Raw genomic sequence first — 27,173 nt, forward strand, 5'->3', positions numbered from 1 at the left:
TCTGGGAGTAAATGAGTGAGTTAATTGAACTTGACACGTGAGCTCAATAAACCTGAAGACATTACATGCAATCACAGGAAGTCACCTGTCCGGTTATTTCCCAGCTGCACTCACCCTCACCAACGTTAAATAATATATTCATAATAATCTCAGGGTCACTTTCTTCACAGTCTGGTGATCGCAGCCTCGACCAAAATGTTTGGGACTTTTTTTTTCTCTTTTTCAAACAGAAACATTGATGATGTTTTTCATCTGTGACCAAGAACAGCTCAGGATGTGAGCGCTGACATTTAAACGATTTTATGGATGAGTAAACACAACCTTGAACTTGACTCTCAGTAATGAGTGAGGAGGCTGAAGTGGATTCTGATAATTATGACGGTGAGCTGGGTTTTCATCAAAAGATCAATGGCAGTTTTCTTTTTATCTTTACTTCATTAATAGAAATTGATTTTTTTAGAAGAGATCAACAAACACACACACACTTTTACCTTATTTTGAGGGAGCCTCATTAAAGCTCCATACAGTATAAAGGTGGATGCCGTCAGGACTTCCTGTGACATTGTGATGTAAAAAAAAAAAAAAAAAAAGACGCCCCACATTTTCCCTTTCTTTATTATTACTTTATTTTTAAATGCTGATGCATTAGAGGGTATATTCTTTCTTTCTTTCTTTTTATTTATTCCAACCAAGGCAATTTCACAATTTGACAATATCATCACAACATTTCTTCCATTGGTTGGAAGGGAGCAGGGAGAAGATACATCTTATATTGCCTGCCCCTCACTCAATATCAAATTTTCCAAGTTATCCGTCAGTGAGCAACATTAATATTAATAGATTTAAGAACCAAAAACCATCTCAGTCTAGTTTTCCATCTCCTCTCTCAGCTTCTCTCTGGAGCTTTAGTAACAACAGGTCGGTGTCAGCCAATCAGAAGAGAGGAGGAGGAACCGAGCCTCTCTTCTGATTGGCTGACTGTTTTCTGACTCATCCAATAAAAATAGAGCAGATTGTAGAAGAAAAACACTCAGAAAAACCAATGGGTGGTGGGTCCAGGGCTTTGGGTGACTGCTCTGTTGTGACATCACAAAGTGATAGGAAGTCCTGAGGGCTGGTTTTAAGGCTCAGTTTCTGAATACAGGCTGTGTTCATTTCTCTGTGGACTGAGGCTTTGATACTTTCACAGTATTAATATAGAACCTAGAGCTGCTTTATAATCACACTACACATGGACATCTACCTTTATACTGTATGGAGCTTTAACACAAACATTATACTGTATGGAGCTTTAACACAAACATCTACCTTTATACTGTATGGAGCTTTAACACAAACATCTACCTTTATACTGTATGAAGCTTTAACACAAACATCTACCTTTATAGTGTATGGAGCTTTAACACAAACATCTACCTTTATAGTGTATGAAGCTTTAACACAAACATCTACCTTTATAGTGTATGGAGCTTTAACACAAACATACACCTTTTAAAATGTTTGTTTACATTCTGTATTAAGATAAAAACATATTAACCTCAGTGTTCTGGTGCTGAGTTTCTAGAAATATCTGCACTGTAAGAATTTGCATCTTTGACCACATAAAGACAGAAATCCAAAAGCAGAAACACACACAGTCACACATCTCCCTCTTCTCTGAACAGATGAATGAAATGTTCCACTGAGGACATCGACTGCATCCGTCCACGAGTTGTTTCCTCACATTAACTCACACACACACACACACACACACACACACACACACACACACCTGAACGTTCACCACAGTCACACAGCAGCAGCATCACCACATGTGTCTTCACGTCTCACACATGCCACCAACATTATAGTGTGTGTGTGTGTGTGTGTGTGTGTGTGTGTGTGTGTGTGTGTGTGTGTGTGTGTGTGTGTGTGTGTGTGTGTGTGTGTGTGTGTGTGTGTGTGTGTGTGTGTGTGTGTGTGTGTGTGTGTGTGTTACTCACGTCTGTCTCGGTGGCAGTCACTCCTGAAATGAGTCATAACAAGAGACGAATAAGAAGAAGCACAAGAGGGAGAGGAGGAAGAGGAGCAGAGAAATAAACCCTGACGACTGTGTGAGAGTGTGAGAGACTGAATAGAGAGAGAGAGAGAGAGAGAGGTGACCGCTGAGTATGGCAGCGGGTTGTACCATGTCAGAGGGGTGGAGGGAAGAGGAGAGGAGGTGGAGGCTGGTTCATTCCTCTGCAGGAAGAGGGGAGAGTGAGCATGAACAGTAGAAGAGAGAGAGAAATAGAAATAGAGGAGGAGGAGGAGGAGGTGAAGACATTCAGAAAAACCACACTGAGGTTTACAGGTGAGATAAAGATGCTCTAGTTCATCATCACCTGTGGAGAGGCCACGCCCCCTGGTGGAGGAGGGAAACATCCTACAACTACATACAGTATAAAGGTAGATGTTTGTATTAAAGCTCCTTCAAAATAAAGGTAGATGTTTGTATTAAAGCTCCTTCAAAATAAAGGTAGATGTTTGTATTAAAGCTCCTTCAAAATAAAGGTAGATGTTTGTATTAAATCTCCATACAGTATAAAGGTAGATGTTTGTGTTAAAGCTCCATACAGTATAAAGGTAGATGTTTGTATTAAAGCTCCATACAGTATAAAGGTAGATGTTTGTGTTAAAGCTCCATACAGTATAAAGGTAGATGTTTGTGTTAAAGCTCCATACAGTATAAAGGTAGATGTTTGTGTTAAAGCTCCATACAGTATAAATGTAGATGTCCATGTGTGGTGTGATTGTAAAGCAGCTCTAGGTTCTATATTAATACTGTGAAAGTATCAAAGCCTCAGTCCACAGAGAAATGCACACAGCCTGTATTCAGAAACTGAGCCTTAAAACCAGCCGTCAGGACTTCCTGTCACTTTGTGATGTCACAACAAAGCCCCGACCCCTCACCACCTGGACCCACCATCCAACAAATTGCAGGATTTGGTTTCTCTGAGTGTTTTATTCTGAAATCTGCTCTGTTTTTATTGGATCACTCAAAAAAAAAAATGCAGCCAATCAGGAGATCTCTCTTCTGATTGGCTGACAATGACCTGATGGTACTAGAGCTCCAAAGAGAAGCTGAGAGAGGAGATGGAAAACTACTCTGAGATGGTTTTTAGATCTTCTCATGGCTCAACTTTCAAAATAAAAGACAGATAATTAGTAGCTTAAACTACAGGACCTTTAATAATAATATTTAAAAACCCATTGAGATCCATATATTTGAAGTGGAGCCTTTAAACTGATCAGCTGATAAAAACCAGATCTGACTTTAATCAGTGTTTATAAATTGACCGAGGTCAGGATGGGAGGGAGAGGGGGAGGAGATGGGAGGGGAAGGGGGGGGGGCACTGTCGGCCGTCATCCAACTCTGCTTTAATTACAAAATCCATTAAATGATTTCATTTTAATTAACACTGTCCCATCTAATTAAGATATGATGATGAGCAGCGCCGGGGCGTCTCCTGGGCTCCTGTATTTATCTTGCAGTTTAACCTCTGTCAGCAGCTGCCAAACGACCTCCCAGCATGCATTTCACTGTGACTGCACGGTCAGCGAGGGGCAGGTTTAACAGACAGGATCACACACTCTGGTCCTCCTTCTATGGGATTTTAACACATGCATTTATTTTGTTATTTATTCATACTTTTTTATTCATATTTATTTATGAGTGGTCTCTTTATTTAAGTACACCTTTGAGTCAGTGCTTTTAATGTTCAGCTTTAATTTTGTTATAATGAACTGTGTAAATGAAAGAAAATGGAAATGAAATGAAAATTGTAAATAATGTATCTAAGTGTAATGCACACAATGCTTCCTTAATAAGTCAGTTGACAGATTTCTAATGTTAAAAATACTAGAAATTAACCTGATTACTGTTGCCAGCTCTTCAGTGGTGAAATAATGTACTTACACTTACACTACTTGTATTCAGAGTGAGAAATAATTACTCCGCTGTATTTGTTTGCAAGATAAAAGTGTACTTTACAGTTTAACAAATTACAACAGTTGCAACAATTGCTGCACTTTCTGAATTTCACTTTTATTTTTTATACTTTTTATAGCTTTTATTCTTAAAAGATATTTATTAAAGGACAATAACTTGTAATGAAATTAATTTATATTGTTGCACTTTTTATACTTTCAGTGTATTTTCTTAATGTTACATGCACTTATGCTTTGAAAGATTTTGAATGACTTGTAATGGAGATGTTTTATTTTGTCTGACTCCTATTGAAGTATAAAGGACATAAACAGCAGCGCAGCTTCTGTCATGAAGAGACACTGTTAATTTATAGTTTCATGTTTCTACACAAACAACAAGAAGTCGTGGTCGGTTGATGTTTGACTCTGAACAGAGAAACTGGAGTGAGGGAGTTTTGTTCTGAACCTTCATGTGGTTTCACGGGAGTCGCAGCTTCAGCTTCTAATCAGAGACTTTGTCAACATAAATAATAATTCTCTGAAACGCAGCTCGGCCTCATGTGAAGAAATGTTTTTCTTTGGATTCCTGATTCTGAGTCAAACAGCAAAACAAAAACCTGCAGCTCAGAGTTGGACTGAAGGACTGAGGCGCCGCCTGGTGGACGTCAGTCTCACTGCACCAGCCTCAAGGTTCAATATGTGATTGGACTGTTATTCATCTATATAGAGATCAATTTTAATTATGTATTTAATTGATTTCTTACAGTTTATGATGTGCAATACAAACCTGCTCTGTTGTGCAATATTTGATAGTAATGCTCTGTCCACACTGAAGCTGCTGCTGCCGTTTATTTATAAGAGCGCTTTGCATGGGTCCCTGTTACTGTATGTGTTCAATGATTTATTATGTAGTTTTTGTTTGTGTATCAAACTTCTCAATGTCTTTAAAAGGAGGAATAATGTTTACAGTATTTCTAACTCACATGACATCATATTACAGATTGCCAGTGTTTAGTGTTTAATTTACAGCCTCAGTTTTATTGATCATAATTTTTAAATGAATATCAAATTATTAAGCTTTCAACAAGTAATTATTGATTAAAATTCTTTGAGGGGCAGAAAGTTATAGAAAAAACTTTTATCTTAAACCTTAAAAAGTCAAAACGCATTAGCAGTAACATGTGTGGGGTTAAGGTTATAAAATTATGGTTATATGACATCTGTTTAAAATGGTGTAGAAACGTAAAAGCCAAACTAAATAAACACAAAAATTTTGTTTTTCGACTTTACTGAGGATGAAGAGGTTGAAACATGTTTCACAAACTTATACAAACTGTAAATAAGTTTTAAAGCCTGTGCAAAGTCTAAAAAGTATAAAAGCAATAAAATAGTATTATTATATGCAAATATATTACAACTGTGATTTCAGTCATTTTCACTTTTGAGTTCCAGTTAAAAGATTTAAATTGATGATGTGACATTTGTTCGGTTTTATACCACACATATGTCTTGCCAATAAGATTTGTTGTCCAGTGCTCAAGACTTTTGTTGCCTTCCAAAGGACAATTTTTCATGTACTTCATGTACAAGTGCTTTTCCTTTTAAACACGACAGGTTTTTAATGTTTGTTGAGTTTTACCCTCACTGGATTCATAATTCAAGGATCCTTGAAGGACCTTGTTGAGCCATAAAAATCTTATATCTTCTCAAGCACAAGTTGTGATGATCAGTTTAGTTTTACTTGCTGTTCCCAAAATTAAACTTCCCAAGGATCTCACAGGACTCATGTGTCATGTGAGTGCTGGGACGTTCTTATAGCAGATTATAGTGCAAGTTCATACTCTAACATTATCCCCACTTATATATGACTTATATACGGCTGCTGGGAGCTGTTAGGTTGCAGGCTTGAATCCCTGGAGTCCTTCTCCTGCGAGGCAGAGAGGGTGGGGTGGGGGCGTATAATCCAGGCGGGGCGACCTGCTGCCCTGTCATTTAGGAGCCACATGACATTATCCTGCAAGTTTAGGGTTTCAAAATAAAAGTGGGAGTTTATATTTGCTGTAAGAAATTCCTGACGAAGCTGCTTTGTTGTGCGGACGAAGATTAAAAAGACGCCGTCGCCGCCTCGGCCGACTCCTCATCACGCTCCTTATAATTTAAAGAGTCTAATTCTGGCTCTGCTGATGGGTCGAAATTAGTGAAAGCTTGTTCCAGATGTGGGGGCTGCTCCTCCTCCTCCTCCTCCTCCTCCTCCTCCTCTTATTCTTCCTCCTCCTGCCTCCAAAGTATGTGACATAGGGGAGGGAGGGGGAGGAAATTTGGCAAGTTCCCTCGAAAAGCAGCAGCCGGAGCGGAGGTGAGTTAGTGTTGGAGCAGGTTCCTCAGGACGAGGACGGAGGTTTGGTCCAGGCTGAGGATAGTAGTGATGATGACGATGATGATGATGATGATGATGAAGGCTGCCGGGGTCGTGATGATGATGATGGTGATGCTGAGTCTTCATCAGACGTGTTTTTCCTCTGCTCAGGTGAGTTCAGGTGACATTTGGAAATCCTTAAAAATCTGCAAAATCTTCATCTTTTAAAATGTGCAAATTGATGTAATTTAACTATTTAACGTGATGAACTGCATAGTTGTGGTGTTATTTATCAATTTCCTAACAATGATTAAGAAATTTCAGCAGATTGCAGGTGATTACAGAAGAAAATTGACTAGACTCGTTTTTATTTTAGTTTGTAGGATGTGATGTATATATTTTTAAAGGCAGATTTATTTAAAGCTCCTGTTGTTTTAAAATGTCATTGTTTCTTTTAAATTGTTTAGGCTTTTAAATAAGAAAATATTAAAACAGAATTAATACTTACAAGTCTGAAAAATATTGATTTCTTCTTCTATTAGACTCATACATATCAAATCATGAGCATCTGTGATCAAAATCTCTTTATCAATAAAGTTTTATCTGAAGTGGAGTCAGCAGAGTTGACATACAGGGAGCATCATATCATAAGTTACAAGAGTGAGTGTAGGGAGGCACTAAGGGGACAAAAAGTAAAGAAAAAATATTACTTTCTGAAAACGCGTTTTCCACCACCAATACGAATAATATTACGTATAAATCACTACATCTTCATTAAGCGACACTGAATCAAAGAATAATCCTGTGTGGTGCTTACATTGACTCCAATAGATCACATGAGAGCAGAATTCAAAATGTTTTCAAAAATTCAGTTTTTGAGATAAAATTTGGATATTTGGCAAATTTAATCAACCATGACTCTAAAATATTGTCAGTTATTTTCAGGAAGATTAAACATGTATTAAACAAGAATTGGGTGGTAGCCTATATGTTTACAGTAGGCTACTGTTTACAGTCAAACGTTTTCATGCACTGTCGGCTCAATTGTCAAAGCTTTGTGGAGGACAGTCTGGAGATGCTCTGTAGCAAATTTGGTGTCAATTGAGCAAAAATTGTGGGACAAGAAAGGTTTAATAATAATAGGTTTAACAGTTTTTGATGGATTTCATAATTTGTACTGAGTTTACTTACACAAAGGTCTCTAAAGTATTGGGGCTACATTTTGGTGAAAGTTGCAAAACTTTAGCACGTAGTACGTAAGTTTTTACATTTAAGCGCTTATTCTTATAAGTTTCTTTGACATGTTTATGTTCATGTCTGTGTTTTAGCATCGGTGATTTAGCATCAGTGTTTTCGTCGTCAGTCTTTCAGCATCAGTGTGAGGTCAGCAGTGGCTCAGGGCCATGTGTCACCCAGGTGTTACTGCAGCTCAGAAAACCTCACCTCTATGTATAGACCTCACACCTGAAACACACTGAGGACTGGAGACAGACCGGGGTTAGTCGTCTGGTGTCGTCCATGGTTGTTTTGACGATTCTTTAACTTTACAGCTTCAGATATCGATGTTTCTTGAATCTTGTTTTTCCCTCCTCCTTCAGCAGTGCCCGTCCACCCACAACCTGCTGAACTCGCTGCGACAGGTGGAGAAGATGTTGGCGGTCCACGAGGCGTCGTACCAGCAGGGTCTGCGCTCGCTCAAGAAGAAGATCAGCGCTCTGCAGAACAGCACCGTGGCCATGTTCAAGAAGAACGGTGAGAAACTACTGCACCGTGGGAACGGGTTTGTCTTGGTGTGGTTGAGGCAGAGAATCTTTTAGATTGTTTCATGCTTGATGTTGACATCGAGTACTTTTGGATTTAGCTTAAGTTTTCCTGTGTCCTTCAAATGTGGCCAAAAAATCCGTCCCCCCTCAAGGGTAATAACGGAACCACTCATTGGATCCTTTATTACCCAACCTGTCCCAGCGAGGTTGGCCAAGGTCCTGCTTTGGATAATTTTGTCCAATGGTGTCACGACTCAACAACTCAAAAATGAAAGAGATGCTCATTGACTTTCACCATAAAACTTCCCGAATCAGCACCAACTTCACTTGTGGAGACACGTATTTCTTGACAATGACAAAAAGACTTTAGATGCCAACATAGATAGAGTATATGTGCCTTTATGTCAACAATTCACTTCCTTTATGAAGTCAATTTTAACTTATACAGTGATTTCTTGGTTTGGAAACCACAGCATGACTCAGAAGTGAGGCTGGGAGGCATTGTTAAAGATCATTGGCAATACCTTTAATCATTTCAAAGTTAGAGCCACTCAGAGGGCGAAGGCCTTTGTAGGAAGGACAGATCAATTAGATACTTGGATCATTTGTTCCCTCAGCTGTTGGGTTTTGTACATTTTAATTCTAAGTCCAATGTTCTTATTGTTTATTTTGTGCTCGTTCGGTTGTGTTTTGCTACTGCTGCAAATCAAATGGCCCCTTGGGGATAATAAAGACTTTATAATAAAATCTAATCAACATGCAGTGCACGTCCATAGTTAAATCAAGTTTACACAGGCAGGGCTTGACACTGTTAAATGTAAGTATTGTGTTTTCAGCTCAGTTATCAGTTAATGATCCGACTGTTGAAACCAACAGACTTAAAACATCAAGTACTTCTGACAAAGATAAGTCGTCATGGTTGCACTTTGCGGCAGATGACACCAACTGGGATAAAGACAAAGGAAACTGTAAATATAATGTGACATCTGAGGGGAAATGAACGTGTCTCTGCTTTGCCCCAGCGTCCTGCCCCAAACCGGAGCTGCCCCCTCACGGCCGCAGACTGGGCAGGGTGTTTGGTGTCGGGCACGAGGTCCACTTCCTGTGCAAACCGGGCTACGAGCTGATTGGTCCACGGACACGAGTGTGTCTGGAGTCTCTGAAGTGGAGCGGCCAGCAGCCGATGTGCAGACGTGAGTCCGGCAGCCGATGAAGTCTGGTCTTGTTTTATTTCCTGCTGCTTTTTTCCTCTGAAGTTTCACTTTGTCATTTTCAGGCTTCAACAGCACCGGGAACTCCCTGGCCTCCTTCTCCCCCGCTGCTCCCTCCACTTCCTCTTCTTCCTCCTCCTCCTCCTCCTCCTCATCCCACTCTGCATCTGCTGCTCTGTCAGCCTCCTCTTCCTCCTCCTCCTCTTCATCTGTCCGACCATCTCACTGCACTCACTTCCTGGGCTCCACCCGCTGCACCTGCGACGTGGGCTTCACCATATCAGGCCGCGACAACAACATCTGCACAGGTAACCAACACAACATCTGTGCAGGTAACAATGCAACATCTGCACAGATAACAAACACATCATCTGTACAGGTAACAATGCAACATCTGCACAGGTAACAAGCACTTGCAACATCTGCTGCACAGACATCAAACAAAACATCTGCACCAGAAAGCAACACAACATCTGCACAGACAACCAACACAACATCTGCACAGGTAACAAGCACTTGCAACATCTGCGCAAACATCAAACAAAACGTCTGCACCAGAAAGAAACACAACATCTGTACAGGAAACAATACAACATCTGCACAGGTAACAAACGCTTCCAACATCTGCACCAGAAAGAAACACAACATCTGCACAAGTAACAAAACAAAATCTACACAGATTACAAGTACTTGCAACATCTGCGCAGATATCAAACAAAACATCTGCACAGCCCAGGTAACAAACAACATCTGCACAGGTAACAATCAAAACATGTGCAGAGGTAACAAACACAATATCTGTACAGGTAACAACATCTGCACAGGTAACAAGCACCTGAAACATAAGCACGGATAACAAACATTGACATCTGCACAGGTAACAGACAACATCTGCAGAGGTAACAGATGCCGCTGTCCAGCTGTTGACCATCCCGTCTGTTTCAGATATCGACGAGTGTCACCTGTTCCCTCTCGGTCAGCCGGGGAAACTCTGCGTCCATCAGTGCGTGAACACGCCCGGCAGCTTCCACTGCTTCTGTCCGCCCGGATACGAGATCGCTGGAGACGGACGCAGCTGCACAGGTCAGAGTTCAGAGTTCAGAGGTCACGCTCTCTGTTATCAGCTGGTTGTGGTTGTAATCCTCTCCCCTCCGCTCTTCTTCTTCTTCATCCAGACATCGACGAGTGTGAACACCGGATGCACAACTGCTCCGCGCTGCAGTCGTGCGTGAACACCTACGGAGGTTTCCAGTGTGTGGCGGTGGAGTGTCCTCGCATGAAAAACGCCACGTACATCAAGACGTCACCCATGTAAGATCAAACCATCCCGACTCATGTCCTCAAATGTTTGTCAGTCTGACCTTCTCCATCACAGCAGCATCACTGGGTCACCACACCAGATGTGGCAGATGTGTCAGCCAATCCATTAAAGGGACAACAAGGAGTTTCTCCATCGAACGAAAAATTCCGCGACAATAAAAAAAGTCTCACGTTAATGTGGATGAATCTACGTTACCCACACTTGTTAATGGGCCCATTTTCGATATCGTTTTGTCTCTATCGTTATTTTGTTATTATTAGTGGTGGTGGAAATGCTGGGCGAGCCGACCAGCGTTTCCTTACTTTCGGTTTCGCGGACGCTGCCCGGCGAGTCATGAGAATAACGCCGCCAAATCACCATTCATGGTCGGAACTACGACGATATCTGATCGTCTTCGAACCTCTGACTTTAATTCTTGATGAATGAAAACATGAGTCTGTCTCGCGCCGGTCAAAGAATTTCACGGTGCGGAGGCTCATTAATGTAGTGTGAAAACACTTTGCTTTTCCAAAACTCCTCGTTGTCCCTTTAAACAAGTTAAAGCAACTTCTTAAAATGTTCAGTAAATCGTCACGGTCACTAGATGTCAACCAGCCAAACAAATGCACCGTCACTAGACACAAAGCTGAACTAGAATCACCACCTCATAGTTGTATCCCTCAATGACCACTTGGCAAGTGGGTTTGCACGTCTTTTATGGGCGAGTGAGTTTGACTTCAGTACTGCTAATCGTGGCTATACCCGTGAACCTCCGTTACATATGATTAAGTTCCCTTTGAGGTGTTACTGTCCTGTTATTCAGGGCAGATCTACAGTTGGATGGACAAACCCAAAACCTGGATAAACTTACCGTGAGAGGAAACAGAACAAAATCTTGCCTCCACCAATAGTACACCGCATGCTAGCACTGCTGTTATGCTCCACAGCAAAACTGGCTGTGAACTAGCGAACCACAGCAACATTTTCCAAATGCATTCAAAATATGGGACACAGGATGAATAAAAACAGCTCTGAGTCAAGCAGCTTGTAGGTTCTCCTCCCTGTAAACCTTGACCAGTATTGACATTCAACCATGGACCGATTGACTGGAACTGGCTACCACAAAAGACCCCGATGGAGCCGTAAACACGTCTATAATTGGCCGACTGGGACTCCAACAACGACTACCCAGTCCACTTTTGTCCTGTTTAGACGTGGTTTGTGGTCTGAGGAATATCTGGGTGGCCACTGTCACCTGAACGCCTCACATTAAGACTTGTTTACATCCGAGCTGGGTTTGGATCATTGAAAGTGGACTGAGTGACGATGCTAAAAACAACTTATTGTCTTATTGTCACAGTTTAACATCAACCTGAGCTTCTCTGATTGGCTGATCATTAGATACCTCCAAAGGTAAAGCTGGCAAGAGTTGCTGGAAATCGCTGTTACTCTATAAACAAGCTGCAAACAGACCAGATGCTTTATAAGAAACTATTGAGGAGGACAATGATTCTGCAAAGCAAAGCAAAGCAACGAGAGGAATGTAAACCATAAACCATAAAACTCTCACCTCAAAAGACAAAGACTCAGATAAATGACAGAGACGGAGAGAGATTTGGAAACAATGAACGTCTCCACTTCCTTTCTCCACCCGGCGTTCAGCTTCCCTCTGGGCTGCCATGTCAAGACTGAGGTTTGGCTCCAGACGCCCTGCTGGGTCTCCAGGCTCCAGTCAGGTGATCAGCTGACTGGGCCAGGAGCTAAACGAGGTTGTGGTGTTTCAAATGTATTCAAGTCTGGGCGACCAATAAAAGTGCAAACAATGGAAACCACACTCGCACATTCACACAAGCGTTCCCTCCTGCAAGTCGAGGTTCAATATAGCATGGAACGGTTTGAAATGCAAACTAGAGGATCAGGGGTTTGGGGTTTTGATATTGTTCGAAAGCGGGAACACCGACTCCATTAAAAACCAAAATGACTGACCAGCCTCTGTTCAGCTGCTGAGGAGGCAGGAAGGAGAACTAAAAATAAACCCTTAGACCACAACCATTAGATCCTAGTTCACCAACATCCACACCACACCAACCTATGACCTGATATAACCAACCAGCTAAACAGTTAGCTGGTGTCTATCAATCATTTTTGGTATTTATATGTTTCATTCTACAAAAGAGGATTCATTTTAAACATAAACACTTATAAACTTGTTTAGCCATGCTAGCTGGGCGGCTCTGTCGAGGGCGATTTCAGTCGCTCCATTCATCCACACCTTCCCTCCAAACTGAAATGTCTAAACAAATATCTGATAAATTATCATTAAACTTTATCCAGGTGTTCATGTTTCCCAGAGGATGAATCCTTCTGAGTTTTTCTGTAGCACCACCATGAGGCTGATATGACTATTAAGAGTTAAAACAAAACACGGTTCCATTACATTCCTGTTCCCCTCAGGATGAAAAGTCATAACTATTAATGGTAAATGTGATATAAAGCTTACACTGATAATACATCAGGAGTTCAGTAGGGACTGGGAATCAAACCACCGCCTTTCCCTGTTAGTGGAAAACCCACTTTACATCCTCGGCCACAGCTGCCACCAAATACATGTGCAATAACTTTTGTGTAGATAACCTTTTAAAAATATATATAACCTACAAAAGAAAAAGGAACATGAAAACCACTCTCATGGCCACAATTTCATAATGTTTTGATTATTGATTCATCTACAGGTGATCTATTGAACTACTGTATGGAAATGTCTTATGTAATTTTCAAAAACGTAAAGAGATTCAGTTTTTGGGTTCATAACTAACAGATCTGAGAAGCTTCAAGCTAGCACCTGTAGATGTTTCTTCACCACAACAGTTATTCAATAATCAATACCTGATATCAGGATGTAGATATTCTGTGAACCACTGAGAAAGAAAAACAAATGTAAACACATTAAATAACACCGACCTCCATGTTGTCTTCTCCGTGTCCAGGCGCTGCGAGAGGAACCCGTGCATGCTGGGAGACACGGCCTGCACTCAGGCGCCAAACTCCATCTCCTTCCACTTCCTGTCCATGGTGTCCAACATGTCCGCCCCGCGCGTCCTCTTCCGGGTGTCGGCGGCCCGCGTGCTCGGCGACACGCTGCGGTTCGGCCTCGCGGGCGGCCGTGGGCGCGGCCACTTCAGCGTGCAGCGCTCGGGCCGGCAGACCGGGACCTTGCTGCTGGTGACGCCCATCAGGGGTCCGGCCACGCTGGAGGCCGAGGTGGAGATGAGCGAGCTGGAGAGGAACTCTCTGCTGGGCCGCTACCTGACCAAGGTGACGCTGTTCGTGGCGCCGTACGAGTTCTAGGACCGGTGGGCGGGGCTTAAAGGCTAATCTGGTGGCAAAGGGATAGTTCACCCAAAATTTAAATTTCACTCATTATCTAGGCTACTCACCCTCATGTGGACTAAGGGCTGGGGGAAGTTTCAGAGTTATCCGTGGCTTCTCTGAGTTACAGGGGGTCTCGGCGTAGCAGTGCATGTCCATATAACGGTTGCAAATGGATACCAACTGTCTTCGTAACAAAAAGACACACCAAAAAACATCCAAATACCTCCATGCTGTTCGTATGTAATGTCCCTCTTGTATTGAAGCCCCAAAATGCGAAATTGTCCCGAAAAAAATTAAATAAGTCTATATTTCAAGCTTATTTTGGGGCTTCAATACAAGACGGACATTACATACGAGCAGCATATTTGGATGTTTTTTGATGTTATAATGAATGATGTTGTAGGCTAAGCACAAGAACAGGAAGTGCCACCAAGTCTTTATGGGGTCACAGAGAGGGGAGGGAGGGGTGTCAAACCACTGAGTGTTTTTTGTTGTCGTTTTGTATTATTTCTATTTTTTTTCTTTTTGCCTTTTTGCAGGTGACATCACTGTATCTATTGAACTTTTGTTAAACTATGACTTCTGTGCTATTGCATAGCTAATATAAAAGACAATATGTTAAGTCCTGTTAGTCCCATAGAGTAGTGGACACTACAACCTATTTTTTCTTTTTTCTTTAAAAAAAAAAAAAATATCATGTCTATATTGTTATTTTTAAGTGAAACTGTCAGAAATTCACAGGTATCAGATTTTCAGATGTGAATATTTGTAGTTTTTTCTTTTGTAATTGAACATTTAACGCCTAAATAAACAAATAATGAACTCAACACATGACAAAACCAATCACACTCAACAACTTTAAGTTAAAGGATAAAATAAGTAGATAAACCTATTGCAATAATAAAAACAGCTACAGACTACAGCTTCAATATCTCATGAGCTCAAACCTTAGATGTTATATAGAATTTTTTACACTGTACAAACATGTAGAAATGTTTAGAGATTAAATATAAATGTATTGTGCGTTAATGTCATTCCTTTAGTGCGACTTAATTCTGCCCAGTTTGTTTTGTTCATCCATGATTTGTGTATTTTTTGTAAATGCTGATATTATGACTGTACTTTCTCGTTATTTTGATTCTATTGATATAAAAAGACCCATTTGACATAGAATAAACATGTTTACCCAGACGTACAGGTTCCCTGTCTGTTCTGTCGTCGCTGCACTGTAGCCTATCGTCTGGTATTTTTGGACGTTGTGAGACATTTAAAGTTGTAAACGTTGTCGTGTTGAGTTGCAGCCGTGAGGTCGACATGTTTAGGTCTGAAGAATCTGACACGGATGCGTCAGACGACCTGAAGCCTCCATGGAGCAGACAGAGCACACACACATGAAAACAGACAATACACACGCAGACTTACTACTGACATCAGTATGTTTACATTGTATGTCTATAGGAACATTCACACACTCACATATGGCTGCATGAAAACCACACACTGGTGTCGGACAGGATTTATTATAGATGATATAAAGCCAGATACTAAAAACTAGAAATGTTAAAGCTTAAAGAAAATAAAACCTCTTGGGATCTTGTTGTTGATCACTTTTTCTTCAGGAGTTATTTTATGCTTTTATTCTGAAAGGGCCTAGGGTTGGATTTGAACCAAGGCCTTCCTGGTTCCCTGGGATTTATTTTCATATGTTCATGTCCAAATCCTCTCAGAGCCACCGTAAAGCCCATATACTTCCACATCTGGTCCAGTGGACAGAGTTTCTGTGTGGGCGCCAGATGTGGCGGCATGCAGCATCTGTAGACAGGACGTACTACACTGAGCCATAAGAGAATAAAATAATAAAAGTAACTTTCAGAGACAAGAATATCACACTGTAATGAACCGTGACTGACCGACACAGGAAGTAAGAAACAAAAACAAAATGCATTGAATGTAAATTACAGTAGCCTAAACAAGTTTAAACATGGTGAAAACCTCGTGCTTATAATTCATTCAAAGGGGAAATGCTTCACTGTCAGACCACACTGACTGATTCATGTTTTCATGGTTAGCAGTCAGCATCGTATTTCAGTGCAGTGTAATTTAAAGGTTGTGTGTAGACGAAGAATCGACACACATACTGTACACACTGTATTACTGTAATCTATGGGATGTTTTTACTGCTGCTGACAAGTTAGTTTTCACTTCACACTAAAATAAATAAGCAGCTGTGGCCTGTCGATCAATCAATCAAACAAACTGGATGCCATCTTGTTCCACAAACAAAGCCCTCCAAAATAAAAGACCTCTTAACTTCAATAAATAAAAAAAACTTTTAAACCTCAAGGCTTTAAAGGAGCATTATCGCGAATCCAAATTCTTAATTCGGCCACTAGATGGAGCCAGGCGGAGTTTATCAGATATAAACAAGTGGGCAGCTGTCAGAGAGAGAGAGCAGCCTCGTTTAGTTAGTTTTTCCGGTTCGGAGGTCGGGTTTGCGAGTTCCGAGTGCAATTGAACGCAGCAAGCGCCGGGCCGGCTTGGATCATAACAAAGACAAATTCTGCATTTGCCCCACGGACACTATAGCCTACTGTTGGCGATTTTTTTTGTAAATTTAGTTATGGCTCCCCCCGACCCATCTTTTGCATATTCAGCTTATTTTATGCTATTACTGCTGTATTTGCGATAATGCTCCTTTAAAAAAAAATTAAGGCCTTTGTTTGCTAACTTTGCACAATAAACACATTTTTAAAAGTGAAAGGAGCTATGTTTATTGTATGCCTGCATAGCTAACATTAGCATTAGCAGCAGTTTAATTAGGCCTACCAGTCTGGAGGAAACTTTGAGTTAACGATCAAACTTGTTTCCTTCACCAACTTAACATCTGTCTCCTAACGCTCGTTTTTCTCTGTCATTTACCTACTTAAGTTAGCATGCTAACCTGCTAACTCAAGCTAATCCTGCCACAGAAACAGAAAATATCTCAGACATTTCAGCACAAACACCTTCAGGGAACTACGGAAGCTCAAAGCAGCCACACATCCGTACATTTCTACTGTTTTCCATCCTGAGATAACAAGCTCTAGTTAGCATCCTAACTAACTAATGTGCTAACTCCCACCCGGCCTCCTAACGCTGCTCTGTGAAATTGGATCAAACAGAAAACATCTTTAAAAGTCTAATTCTCATGAACCAGACATCTCAGCAACACCTTCAGGAAACTACGGAAGCCCGAAGCAGCCATACATTCACACATTTCTACCGTTTTCCTGAGATAACGAGCTAGTTTCTAGATTCGGGAGGTCGAGCGACTTTTTCACTATTAGGCTACTCAAGATTTAACGCAGCAATTATGACAAAACGTCTAATATGTGCTGAACAGGAAGTGGGTAAATTCTACTTTCGATCAGTTTTTGGTGTTGTTCTGTTCATAGTTACAGTTTCTAATGACAAAAACACAGATTAAAAGTTTATCGCTGAAATTTGGAAAAACTAAAAACACCAAATCTACAAAAATCAAACTCAGACTGTCATAAAACATGTGGAGTCTTAATACACTGACAATATTCTGTAACTTTCCTGTTGTAAATACGACCAAAACCAACACTTTGACCTTTATTAGGGACTATTGATGGGATATTGAATGGGATGAATCCAAATTAGACACTGTGGAGCCCAAATAAAACGTTTTTCCGTCATTATTGGACAAAAAATAAATAAAGCAGAGCTGACAGGAGAATAGAAACCTTGCAGACTTTATTATTTAACAAACTGTCCAATTTTCATCTGTACAGAACAACAAAAAGAGACCGAAAAAGAAGAGCGGACAGAGAGAGAAACAAAAACAAAAAAACAATAAACCAGATGATCATAAACTCCATGGATTCAGACACAAAACATTTGTTTACAAAAAGATCTTTTATCATCACAAACTTAGAAAAAAAAAAAAAAAAGTAAAAGAAAATAAAGAAAAGAAACTGCGAGGAACCGACCGGAGATCACACACACACACTCACATTCATGTCATCCATCACACACAGACACACACACTCACATGATGCTCCTCTGCTGGGCGCCGCAGGAGGGTTTTATTATGGGATGTTCTGTACAGCGGTTATCCCCCTCGCGGGACGGTGAGTAGGCACGCTTCGATAAAACCGACGTAAGATGGGACCAAAGAAAAGAAGAAAAAAAACCCAAACAAAAAAAAAAGCAACAACGAAGGCAGTTCAACCAATCAGAACGTCTCATTTTTCAAGCCGGGAGGGGAGGGGTGTGGGGGGGGCAGCGCTCACCAACACCAAGCGTCGACAGTTAAGAGAAGAAACAATAACAGTAACTGCATGGTTCATAGTTTACAGCATGTCACTCAGTATAGTACACAGCAATGTACAGGAGCCCGGAGAGGACAGAGTTAGTGTCTGTCTGGTTTTGTTTTTTGTTTTTACAGCCGGCGGCGGCGGCGGCGTCACTCTCAGACCTTCAACTCTCTCAACTTCTGATAAAACTTCCCAAAAAAAGGCCTCGTTTTCCTCCTGCAGCAACAGCAACTTCCTGTTCCTGCGTCTCATCAGTGAATGATGCGATGACTGTGGTTGTGCTTGAGCAGAAAAAGGCAAAGAACCGTAAAAAAAAACACTGAGCTGGATGGAAAATATCCTGGTGACACTTCGTAAACACACACACACACTCACACGGTCAGAGAATGAAAATGCATCAGATCTCAAAAGCTGATGAAGAAGAGGAGGAGAAAGAGGAGGAGGAGGCGTGAAAACACTCAACACAACGATATGTGTGTGCCACAGCTGCTAAATCAATGTAACTTCCAATTTCACATGAAAGCACCGTTAACAGTCTGTTAAAGGGATAGTTCAACATTTTGGCAAATTGGCCCACTACCATAATGCCTATAGTCATACCAGCAGTAGGTTCGTTACCTTTGATTATCGGTGCAAGCTATTTTTAGAACGGCAGAACAGAGCCGCGAGCTGCTCAGAGCTACGCTACGGAGGCTCATGGGATTTCTTGGTTTCCCTCATCAAACTCAAAAATCAAATACGCAATCCAACAACTCCAAAACGCTCTGGTGGACAAGTTATGAGCTGCACATTCACCACGCTATGAGATAATAACAGAACGTTACCAGACAGAGTTGTTTTAGAGGTAAACGCAGAGACTGCTTGATGAAAAACTGCCCCCGACGGCAACGCCCATCAGCGGTTTTGCATGTATTTCCCTCTAAAACAACTCTGTCTGGTAACGTTCTGTTATTATCTCATAGTGTGGTGAATGTGCAGGTCACAACTTGTCCACCAGAGCTTTGTGGAGTTGTTGGATTGTGTATTTGATGAGTTTGATGAGGGAAACCAAGAAATCCCATTAGCCTCTGTAGCGTAGCTCTGAGCCGCTCACGGCTCTGCTCCGCCGTTCTAAAAATAGCTTGCACTGACAAAGGTACCACTGTTACCAGTGAAGGTGTCAGTGACAGTGGAGCAGAGCAGTTAGAGATAAAGAGGATGATCATATTTATAATAGTGCTGTAAGGTCAAAGGTAACGAACCTACTGCTATGACTACAGGGATTATGGCAATGGGCCAGTTTGCCAAAATGTCGAACTATCCCTTTAACTAACCCCCATTTAAAAAAAACAACGTACAAAACGAGGCGTTCACTGCCCTATGTGAAAAAGAAACAACAACAAAAAAAAACGGGCGGCCGCTGGGAGCTGGTCGCCGCCACCGCCGCCGCTCAGAGGAGGACGCTGCTGCTGAAGCTTCACCACCTCCTCCTCCCTCCTCCTCCTCCTTTTCCTCCTCCTGCAGGGAGGAGAGGCGTTCGCTCGCTGGAGAAAAAGGCAACCAGAGAACATTCAACTGATAGATAGAAAAAAAAAAAAAGAAACTTTGTCCATTAGTAAACAAATAAATAAGGCTATGACAAAACAATATATATATATTTATAGATATAAAAAAAAGAAAAAAAGAAAAGAAATGTGCAATGATTCCAGTATCATCTTTACACAAAAATGTTCACATCTCTATAATAATCTAAACTCTTTTTTTTTTTTTTCATTTCATTTCTTTATTCTGTTTTTTGTTGTCGTTTAAATCCTGCGTTTGCTCTTTATAGCTTCACTGAACCGACCGACAGCCACTCTGCAAGTTCAAGCCCGGGGGAAACAAGAAGAGGAAGAAGAAGAAGAAGATGATTGATGATGATTGTGATGAAGAAGATAGAAGCCAGTCTGCTCCGCCCAGTTCAGGTTCAGTTCATTTCTGATTCTGTGGCATGACGGGAAATAAAGGAAAAACAAAAAACCCCATGTTTCAAAAAGAAAAAGAAAGAAAGAAGAAAAAAATCAGCTAAACTGGGAGCAGCACGTGGACGTGGTGCGTTTATGGCACAAGTCAAGACTGGGAAATTAGAAAGAGAAGTTTTAAAAAAATAAATTAAAAACGGGAGGTTGAGGTTGCCAGGTCTGCTGTAACAAGACAAAAAACCCACAAATGAATCCTGTCCCCCCTAACCCCTCCTCCTCCTCCTCTCTTCATCTCCTCTGTGGCTCGGTGGTGGTGGTGGTGGGGGGCCGGCTGGTTGGCACCGCCCGCCTGGCAGTCCCATGGCGATATAATCTAACTAACACACATCGGCCCCAACACAACAAAACAAAACAAAAAGATAATAATAATAATAATAAAGATCCACAGCCGAACAAACAGACAGACAAAAAAACAAACAATCAACCCCCCCCCCCCCCCTCCCCCACTGTGAGCAGGAGGACAAACTAGAAGAATATGGTGGTAGAAAGACACACACACACACATCTGCGCACACACACTCTTACTTACACGCACGCACACACACTGTAGTCATTAAAATACTGGAGTCATTAAACTGCTCTATACATGAGCAACCCCCCCCCCCTCCCCCTCCCTCCCCTCCCCCACTTTCTACACATTTACACTTTATATGATTCATTCACCTTCCTCCTCACCCCCCCATTTCCCTCCCCCCTCCTCCTCCATAGATTATACAGTATATATACTGACTAAATGCTGCCTTCTGCTTCTCAGCGTACGTCAACACGGCCGCCATCTTGGTCAGGGGTTTCTGACCATAGACATATTATAGTGTAACGTCTGACAAGCAGCCAGACCCGGTCAGACTCTTGTAGAACAAATATTAGTGTATTTATGCATGTAGGTGTGTGTCTGAGTGTATGTTTAATGCATTAAAAAAAAAAAGGTAACACTTAAGATTAGGGAACACATATTCACCATTAACTAGGTGCTTATTAATATGCATATAAGTAGCTTACTAGCTCCTTATTAGTAATTATTAAGCACGTATTTACACCTTATTCTACCTCTATTACACCATGAATTAAGATTTTTCCTGATATTAACTCCTAATTATCGCTTATTCATTGTAAATGAATGCATTAATGCTATACTAATTCAGAGTGATAAAGGAAGAATTACTGTTCTTGTGCTACTGCCCCTGTACAAGGCCTCAATAACCCACTGGTTATTCACATCATTATTCAGAAACAACAATGCATTAATATGTGCTTAATAATTACTAATAAGGAGCTAGTAAGCTACTTATATGCATATTAATAAGAACCTAGTTAATGGTAAATATGTGTTCCCTAATCTAAAAATTTTCAAAAAAAAAATTGTTGTTGTATCATAAATATATGTCTGACATTTATAATAAACCAAACGGCTTGAAGATCGGTTGAATATTCAGTGAGTTATGGTGATTTTAATCGTTGATAGACATCTGCCTCTATTGATTAATGCAGTAAGTAGACATGGCTTCCCCCTTACCAAGATGGCCGCCGCGTTGACGTATTCCACTCAATAGAGCTGCATCTATTCAGTATATATCTATGCTCCTCCTCCTCCAACCACAGCAACCCCAAACCAACCCAGAGTGAAACTGCAGCGTCGACATCACAGGAGGAAAATAATCAACTGAAGCAGCAGCAGTGATGACGGCGGCGGCGGCGGTGGCGGTTTGAAGGTGGAGGAGTGGCGTTGTGGCGTTGTTGAGGGGGCGTGGCCTCCTGGAGAGTGGGCGGGGCTCATGTAGAAGCAGCAGCACAGGTGAGTCACTGATCACACGCCCACTTGTGTCACTTGTTTTTTTTTAATTTCTTTGCTGCAGCGAAGGAGGAAGTGATGAAGGATGAAGAGCTGAAGCGACAGGTGGAGGTTTTTGTGGCTGTCGGAGTCGGACGAGGAGGAGGAAGAGGAGGAGGAGGAAGAGGAGAGGGGTGGGGGGTCTTTCAGGTGTGTGGTTTCACCTGTCGGGGGCGTGTCCTGACCCCCCACCACCACCGCCGTGCGTGGGCGTGGCGTGGCGTGGCGTGGTCTACCTGTCCTTCAGCTCCTGAGTGACGCGTTTGGTGAAGCGGCCGCAGAGCAGCCCGAGCATGAAGAGCACCGCCACGCCGGCACCAATCACAGTCAGGATGTAGTTCTTGGACGGCGACGTCATCACCTGCATGGCCAGGTCCGAGAATCCCTCAGCGGGCGCCACCTGACAGGAAGTCAGCAAAAAAAAAAACCATCAGACCATCATCTTCAACTACTCAGATACTAAAAAATGTAACAAAGCCCTGTTACTTCCTCTTCTCTGTGACTTTCAAAGTAAAATGTTCATTTAGAAACAAAAGCCCCTTTAAAGTTTCAGAATAAAAGCCTATTTTAAAAGACTTTGTTCAACACAGTCAATCCATTCCAAAATAAAGGTCTTTTTAAACCTAATTATGCACAAGTTAATTTTTTTGGTAACACTTTACTTGAATAGGTATTCATAAGATTGACATAAAACTGTCATAACCATGACATAACAGCTGTCATAAACATCAATGAATACTTATGACAGCTGTCGTTAAGTGTCATTCGGTAAGTTATGTCACTTTTAATGCAAAGTTGACATTATTTGAGATGTCCTTATTATGAGAACTTGACATATTTTTTAAAGTTTGGCAATTAGGTCTGCTATGACAGTTTAAATTGTGAAATTGTCATAACTTACCGAATGACACTTAACGACAGCTGTCATAAGTATTCAATGGGTACGTTTACATGGACAGTTTCAAACGGTTTCAGAAAGGTTTGGTTTAAATCAATCTGTTTGAAGATTTCAGCTTGAGCGTATACATGGGTTACAAAGTAAACTGGTTGGGTGTTTACATGCACCGACGAAACAAACGCTTCGAATGTGCCCGCAGCCGTGAGTGATTGCGTTACTATGGTTACAACAGTATTGATTACGGAAGTGCTACAGCTGTGCCAAAATACATCGTTTGTTGAGCGCAGTCTTTGCTGTTATAATATTTCTCTGTATTAAACAGCAGCGTGGCATGTTCCTAATTTTAACAGGAAAAGAAGAGAGAGTCTTTCCACTTGTCCGAAAATTCATGCAGAGAGAGGAGGAGGAAGCGGTGCGCCGCCGGTGTTGTGCCGAAAAGAGACTACCTGCAGAAAAACGACTGCCCGGGCAGGTAGTCTTTTTTCGGCACAACACCGGCGGCGCACCGCTTCCTCCTCCTCCTCCTCCTCCTCCTCTCTCTGCATGAATTTTCGGACACTGAGTGGAAACAGAACTTCCGTATGACCCGCCAGTCCGTTATGAAATTTCTTGCTCGACATTTTCCCATATTACACGGACATTTTCACTTGGGTGACAGCCAGGTAGGCACAGCTCGTACGTGCTCAAGCGTGCGTGCGTGCGTAGGTACGTCAGGTCCTGAACGAACGCAGCCAGGGATCAACCCGTTTCAAGTGTATACATGACAGACAGATCTCTTTAGAAAAGGTTTAAACCACCCCCTTCAATCTGGTTGGAATTTCAACCGGTTTGGGGTAATTGAAACGGTTTGAGGTGTTTACATGAAGTATTTTCAATCGGTTTGGTCTCCCAAACCTTTCTGAAACCGATTGAAACTGTCCATGTAAACGTACCCATTGATGGTTATGACAGTGTTATGTCAATCTTATGAATACCTATTCAAGTAAAGTGTTAACCTTTTTTTTTTTTACTATTAATTTACTACACTTGTCACATTTTCAGAATAAAAGCCTATTAAATAAACAGATTTCATGCAGCAAAATAAAAGCCGCTTCAAAACACCCATTTTGTAGTCAACTTGAGCATTTTCAAAATAAAAGCTTCATTGCAACTACACTATATGCATCTTATTCCATCCCAGAGGTAAAAATAAATAAATAAAAGCCCTAGACTGTATGCAGCTTTCCCTTTGAAATATTTCAAAATAATGCCAGTTTAATCAACCAATTTCAAAATAAAAGCCTCGTGTAACAGATGTTTTCAGCTTTGACAGCTCTCCACAACGACGTATAGCTTGGAAACACACACACATGCTGCAAAACCCACAGAAAGCTCAGAATCTCTGCTACACGCTCATATAAACCATTCGTATGACCAACAACACAAGTTACAACACCGAGCGATCAAACAATGCCAGGCGAAAACACAGAAATACGAGCGACAAAGACAAATAAAGCCGGCGCAGCGGCTGCTCTGATGCCAGCACGATTTCACTGCATCCACTCAAAAGCAGAGGCTTCACAGATTCCAACAAAACCATTTTTATCTATGATCTACGACCAAGTTTCACTGATCCAGCAGCCAAATACGACAAAAAACAACAAGCGCCTAAAACCAGAAATGCTGTCGTCTTACCTTTGAAGAATCGCAGCGAAAAGTTTAATCCACAGATATAAACAGCGCTGAATGTGAAGGACGACAACTCCCAGCATGCATCTTTTCTTCTTTGCTCATGGCGCTCTACAATGGCCCGGTTTCTGCTGGTTCTCATTGGCTGCCAGTACTGTCAATCACACCAACGTGGGTATAGCCTCATTCTATTGGCTCTAACGGTTACAATGAGCTGTCAATCACTCGAATCGACCAATCCGCTGTAGAGATAGAGCCAGGCGTAACTGCGCCCAAATAAGCAGCTCTCAGTGCAGATTTACGCAGAGGGACACAGAGGGAACTAGAAAGTAGTCGTTATTTAGTCCCGGTTGATTCTTTTTCAGTTTAGTTTATGCAAATTGTGTGAAAATAAAGATTAAACAATGGTTTATAGTGGCAGGTGGTTCCAAGCTGTGCCAAAAATTGACATTTTGGAAAGCTCGCCTGAATATTTTGTAATAAAATCTCAATAATTTTGTCTTGCTTCAATTAATCAGAATCAACCACTGCAGAGACAATGTTCATATGTTGTACAATGATTTTATAGAGGGTTTGAGCTTTGGCGGCATTATTCTAAAGGACACTTATCAAAAATATGATTTTTCTATTTGGGCGAACATTACATTTATTTAAAGCCCCAGTATGTAACTTATTTGGCTTTTTATTAGCAAAAATCAAATATTGCTTTTATAAATAGGTATTTCACTGAAGTGGAATCACACACGCATACAAATGAAAGCTTTCTCGTACCTTAGAATGAGTTGTTACAAGTTGTTACAAATACTGTACATAAGTGGGCGACGCACCGAACCGAGGCGGCCATGTTGCATCGCCACTGATGTTGCATTCAGGCGGATGTCATTTTACTCTGAGAGAAAGACGGTAAAACGTGGGTCAGGTAAACAATACCACATCACCATGACAACATATTGTCACACCTGTATTGTTTTGCCTCGTGCTGGCGGACCACTTGTTGACATAGACGCTTGTTTATCCTGTTCTTCTGTCTGACATCTGCCCGATTTCACGTGAATGCAACATCAAGAATACGTTCCGAAATGCAACCGCACCGCTAGATGGGGGGGAATTCCTACATATTATACCTTTAATTTTTTGCTGTGTGCCATCTTCATTTACTATTCACCAGTAACACACATACTGATAATTACACATCTCCACAAATCCTCAAAGTGTTCCCTATTCCATGACACCAAAATTATTCAAATAGACCTTTGTGGTTGCAGAGATTATACTCATTTTATTATTGATATGCAATTTTCCAGCAGAGGCCTGGAAAAAAGGCTCAGGGAAGAAGAAGTTTGTTCGCTCAGTTTCAAATTAAAAGTCTATGATCTGATCTTATGCAGCTTCTTCTCTCAACTCTGCCAATTTCAAAATAAAAGACCCATCAAACACTTAGAGCCACTAATTATGATCCAATTTAAAACTGAAACATTATGATGTCACGGGCCACTAGCTCCACTAACATTTTTTTTGTTGTTACAGCGCAGATGACACACACGCACACACACACGCACACACTAACACACAGAGCTGCAGCGTTTGTTTGTATGTGTGTCCAGCGGCGGCGCGTGTCCGGCGGGGGCGGGGGCGGGGGCGGGGGGGGTCCGTTACCTTGGCAGCGTAGCTCCACATGTCGATACGATCCTGAAGCCTCTTCTTACACTCGGGCTGCAGACGCACACGCTTGTCCTGCAGCGCCTCCATGAGACAGGACATCTCTGAGGACACACACACATACATACATTAATCACTTCACATCACCATGGCAACAACCAAACAGGTATATAGACTTAAAGGGATACGCCAACATTTTTTTTTCGTGTCTTGCCTCACTCCCGAGTCCATGACCAGCAGATAGACACCATCCTTTCGACTGTGCGTGCAGTAACAAGGGAGATAGAGCCGTATCGCCCGTAATTAGCTTAGCTCAAATGCTGGAAGTGTATAGGTAGTGTTAGCCTGCCTCCACCTAAAGTCATCAGAGAAACTCTTCAGCAACTCTAAACGGAAACCGGCGGCCGATCTTCGTCTCAGAGCTGACAAAACTCTCCGGTAAGGCATCTTGAGCGGTCAGATGCCGCTAACGGGACGAGATCGGTCAAAACGGAGGGTTCAAGCTAAGACGGTTTATTTTGTTTCAAGCTATCTACATCGAGGGTAGGTTAGCTTCCTGTTTCAAAGTAAAAGCACTAATTCTATCGTCATGGTTTTCTGTATGTAAAGGGCAACGGGTGTTTTATTTTATGGAAGTAACCGGAAGTGCGTTGGTCACAACGGCTAGCTTGTAGCGCCGAATTCGTCCGAACAAAATTGTAAACAGCTGGTATTTAGACAAATTAACGACACACTGCTGATCTAAACGGCTACTTTCTCGCCTAAACATGTTTGAAATGTCGATAAAGTGATAATATTTACAGAATTTAGAGCTAAAATGAAATCAGCTTCTGACTGCTGGTTTCGGCTCG

General features: G+C 41.6%; 2 protein-coding genes across 2 annotated transcripts in view; one reads left to right on the top strand and one right to left on the bottom strand.

Annotated features, from left to right (window-relative positions):
* Positions 1 to 6,400: 6,400 nt before the first annotated feature.
* Positions 6,401 to 13,926, top strand: LOC310987585 (fibulin-7-like; the record flags this gene model as incomplete). Its single annotated transcript, XM_083973909.1, has 7 exons — positions 6,401 to 6,475; positions 7,903 to 8,056; positions 9,090 to 9,260; positions 9,344 to 9,586; positions 10,224 to 10,361; positions 10,454 to 10,589; positions 13,566 to 13,926. 7 exons carry the CDS (start codon positions 6,401 to 6,403, stop codon positions 13,924 to 13,926), a joined length of 1,278 nt encoding a protein of 425 aa, XP_083830035.1.
* Positions 13,927 to 19,344: 5,418 nt separating this feature from the next.
* Positions 19,345 to 27,173, bottom strand: part of LOC310987548 (Golgi apparatus protein 1-like) — a 56,676-nt gene continuing 48,847 nt past the window's right edge. The window contains exons 25-27 of the mRNA XM_083973860.1: positions 26,320 to 26,426; positions 22,334 to 22,497; positions 19,345 to 19,792 (exon numbers count right to left, since the gene is read on the bottom strand). Coding sequence (XP_083829986.1) covers positions 19,726 to 19,792; positions 22,334 to 22,497; positions 26,320 to 26,426 — 338 coding nt within the window. The 3' untranslated portion in view covers positions 19,345 to 19,725. The remainder of the gene's footprint in view (positions 19,793 to 22,333; positions 22,498 to 26,319; positions 26,427 to 27,173) is intronic.

The sequence above is a fragment of the Trachurus trachurus genome (assembly GCF_905171665.1).
Source record: "Trachurus trachurus genome assembly, chromosome: 6".
NCBI lineage: Eukaryota > Metazoa > Chordata > Actinopteri > Carangiformes > Carangidae > Trachurus > Trachurus trachurus.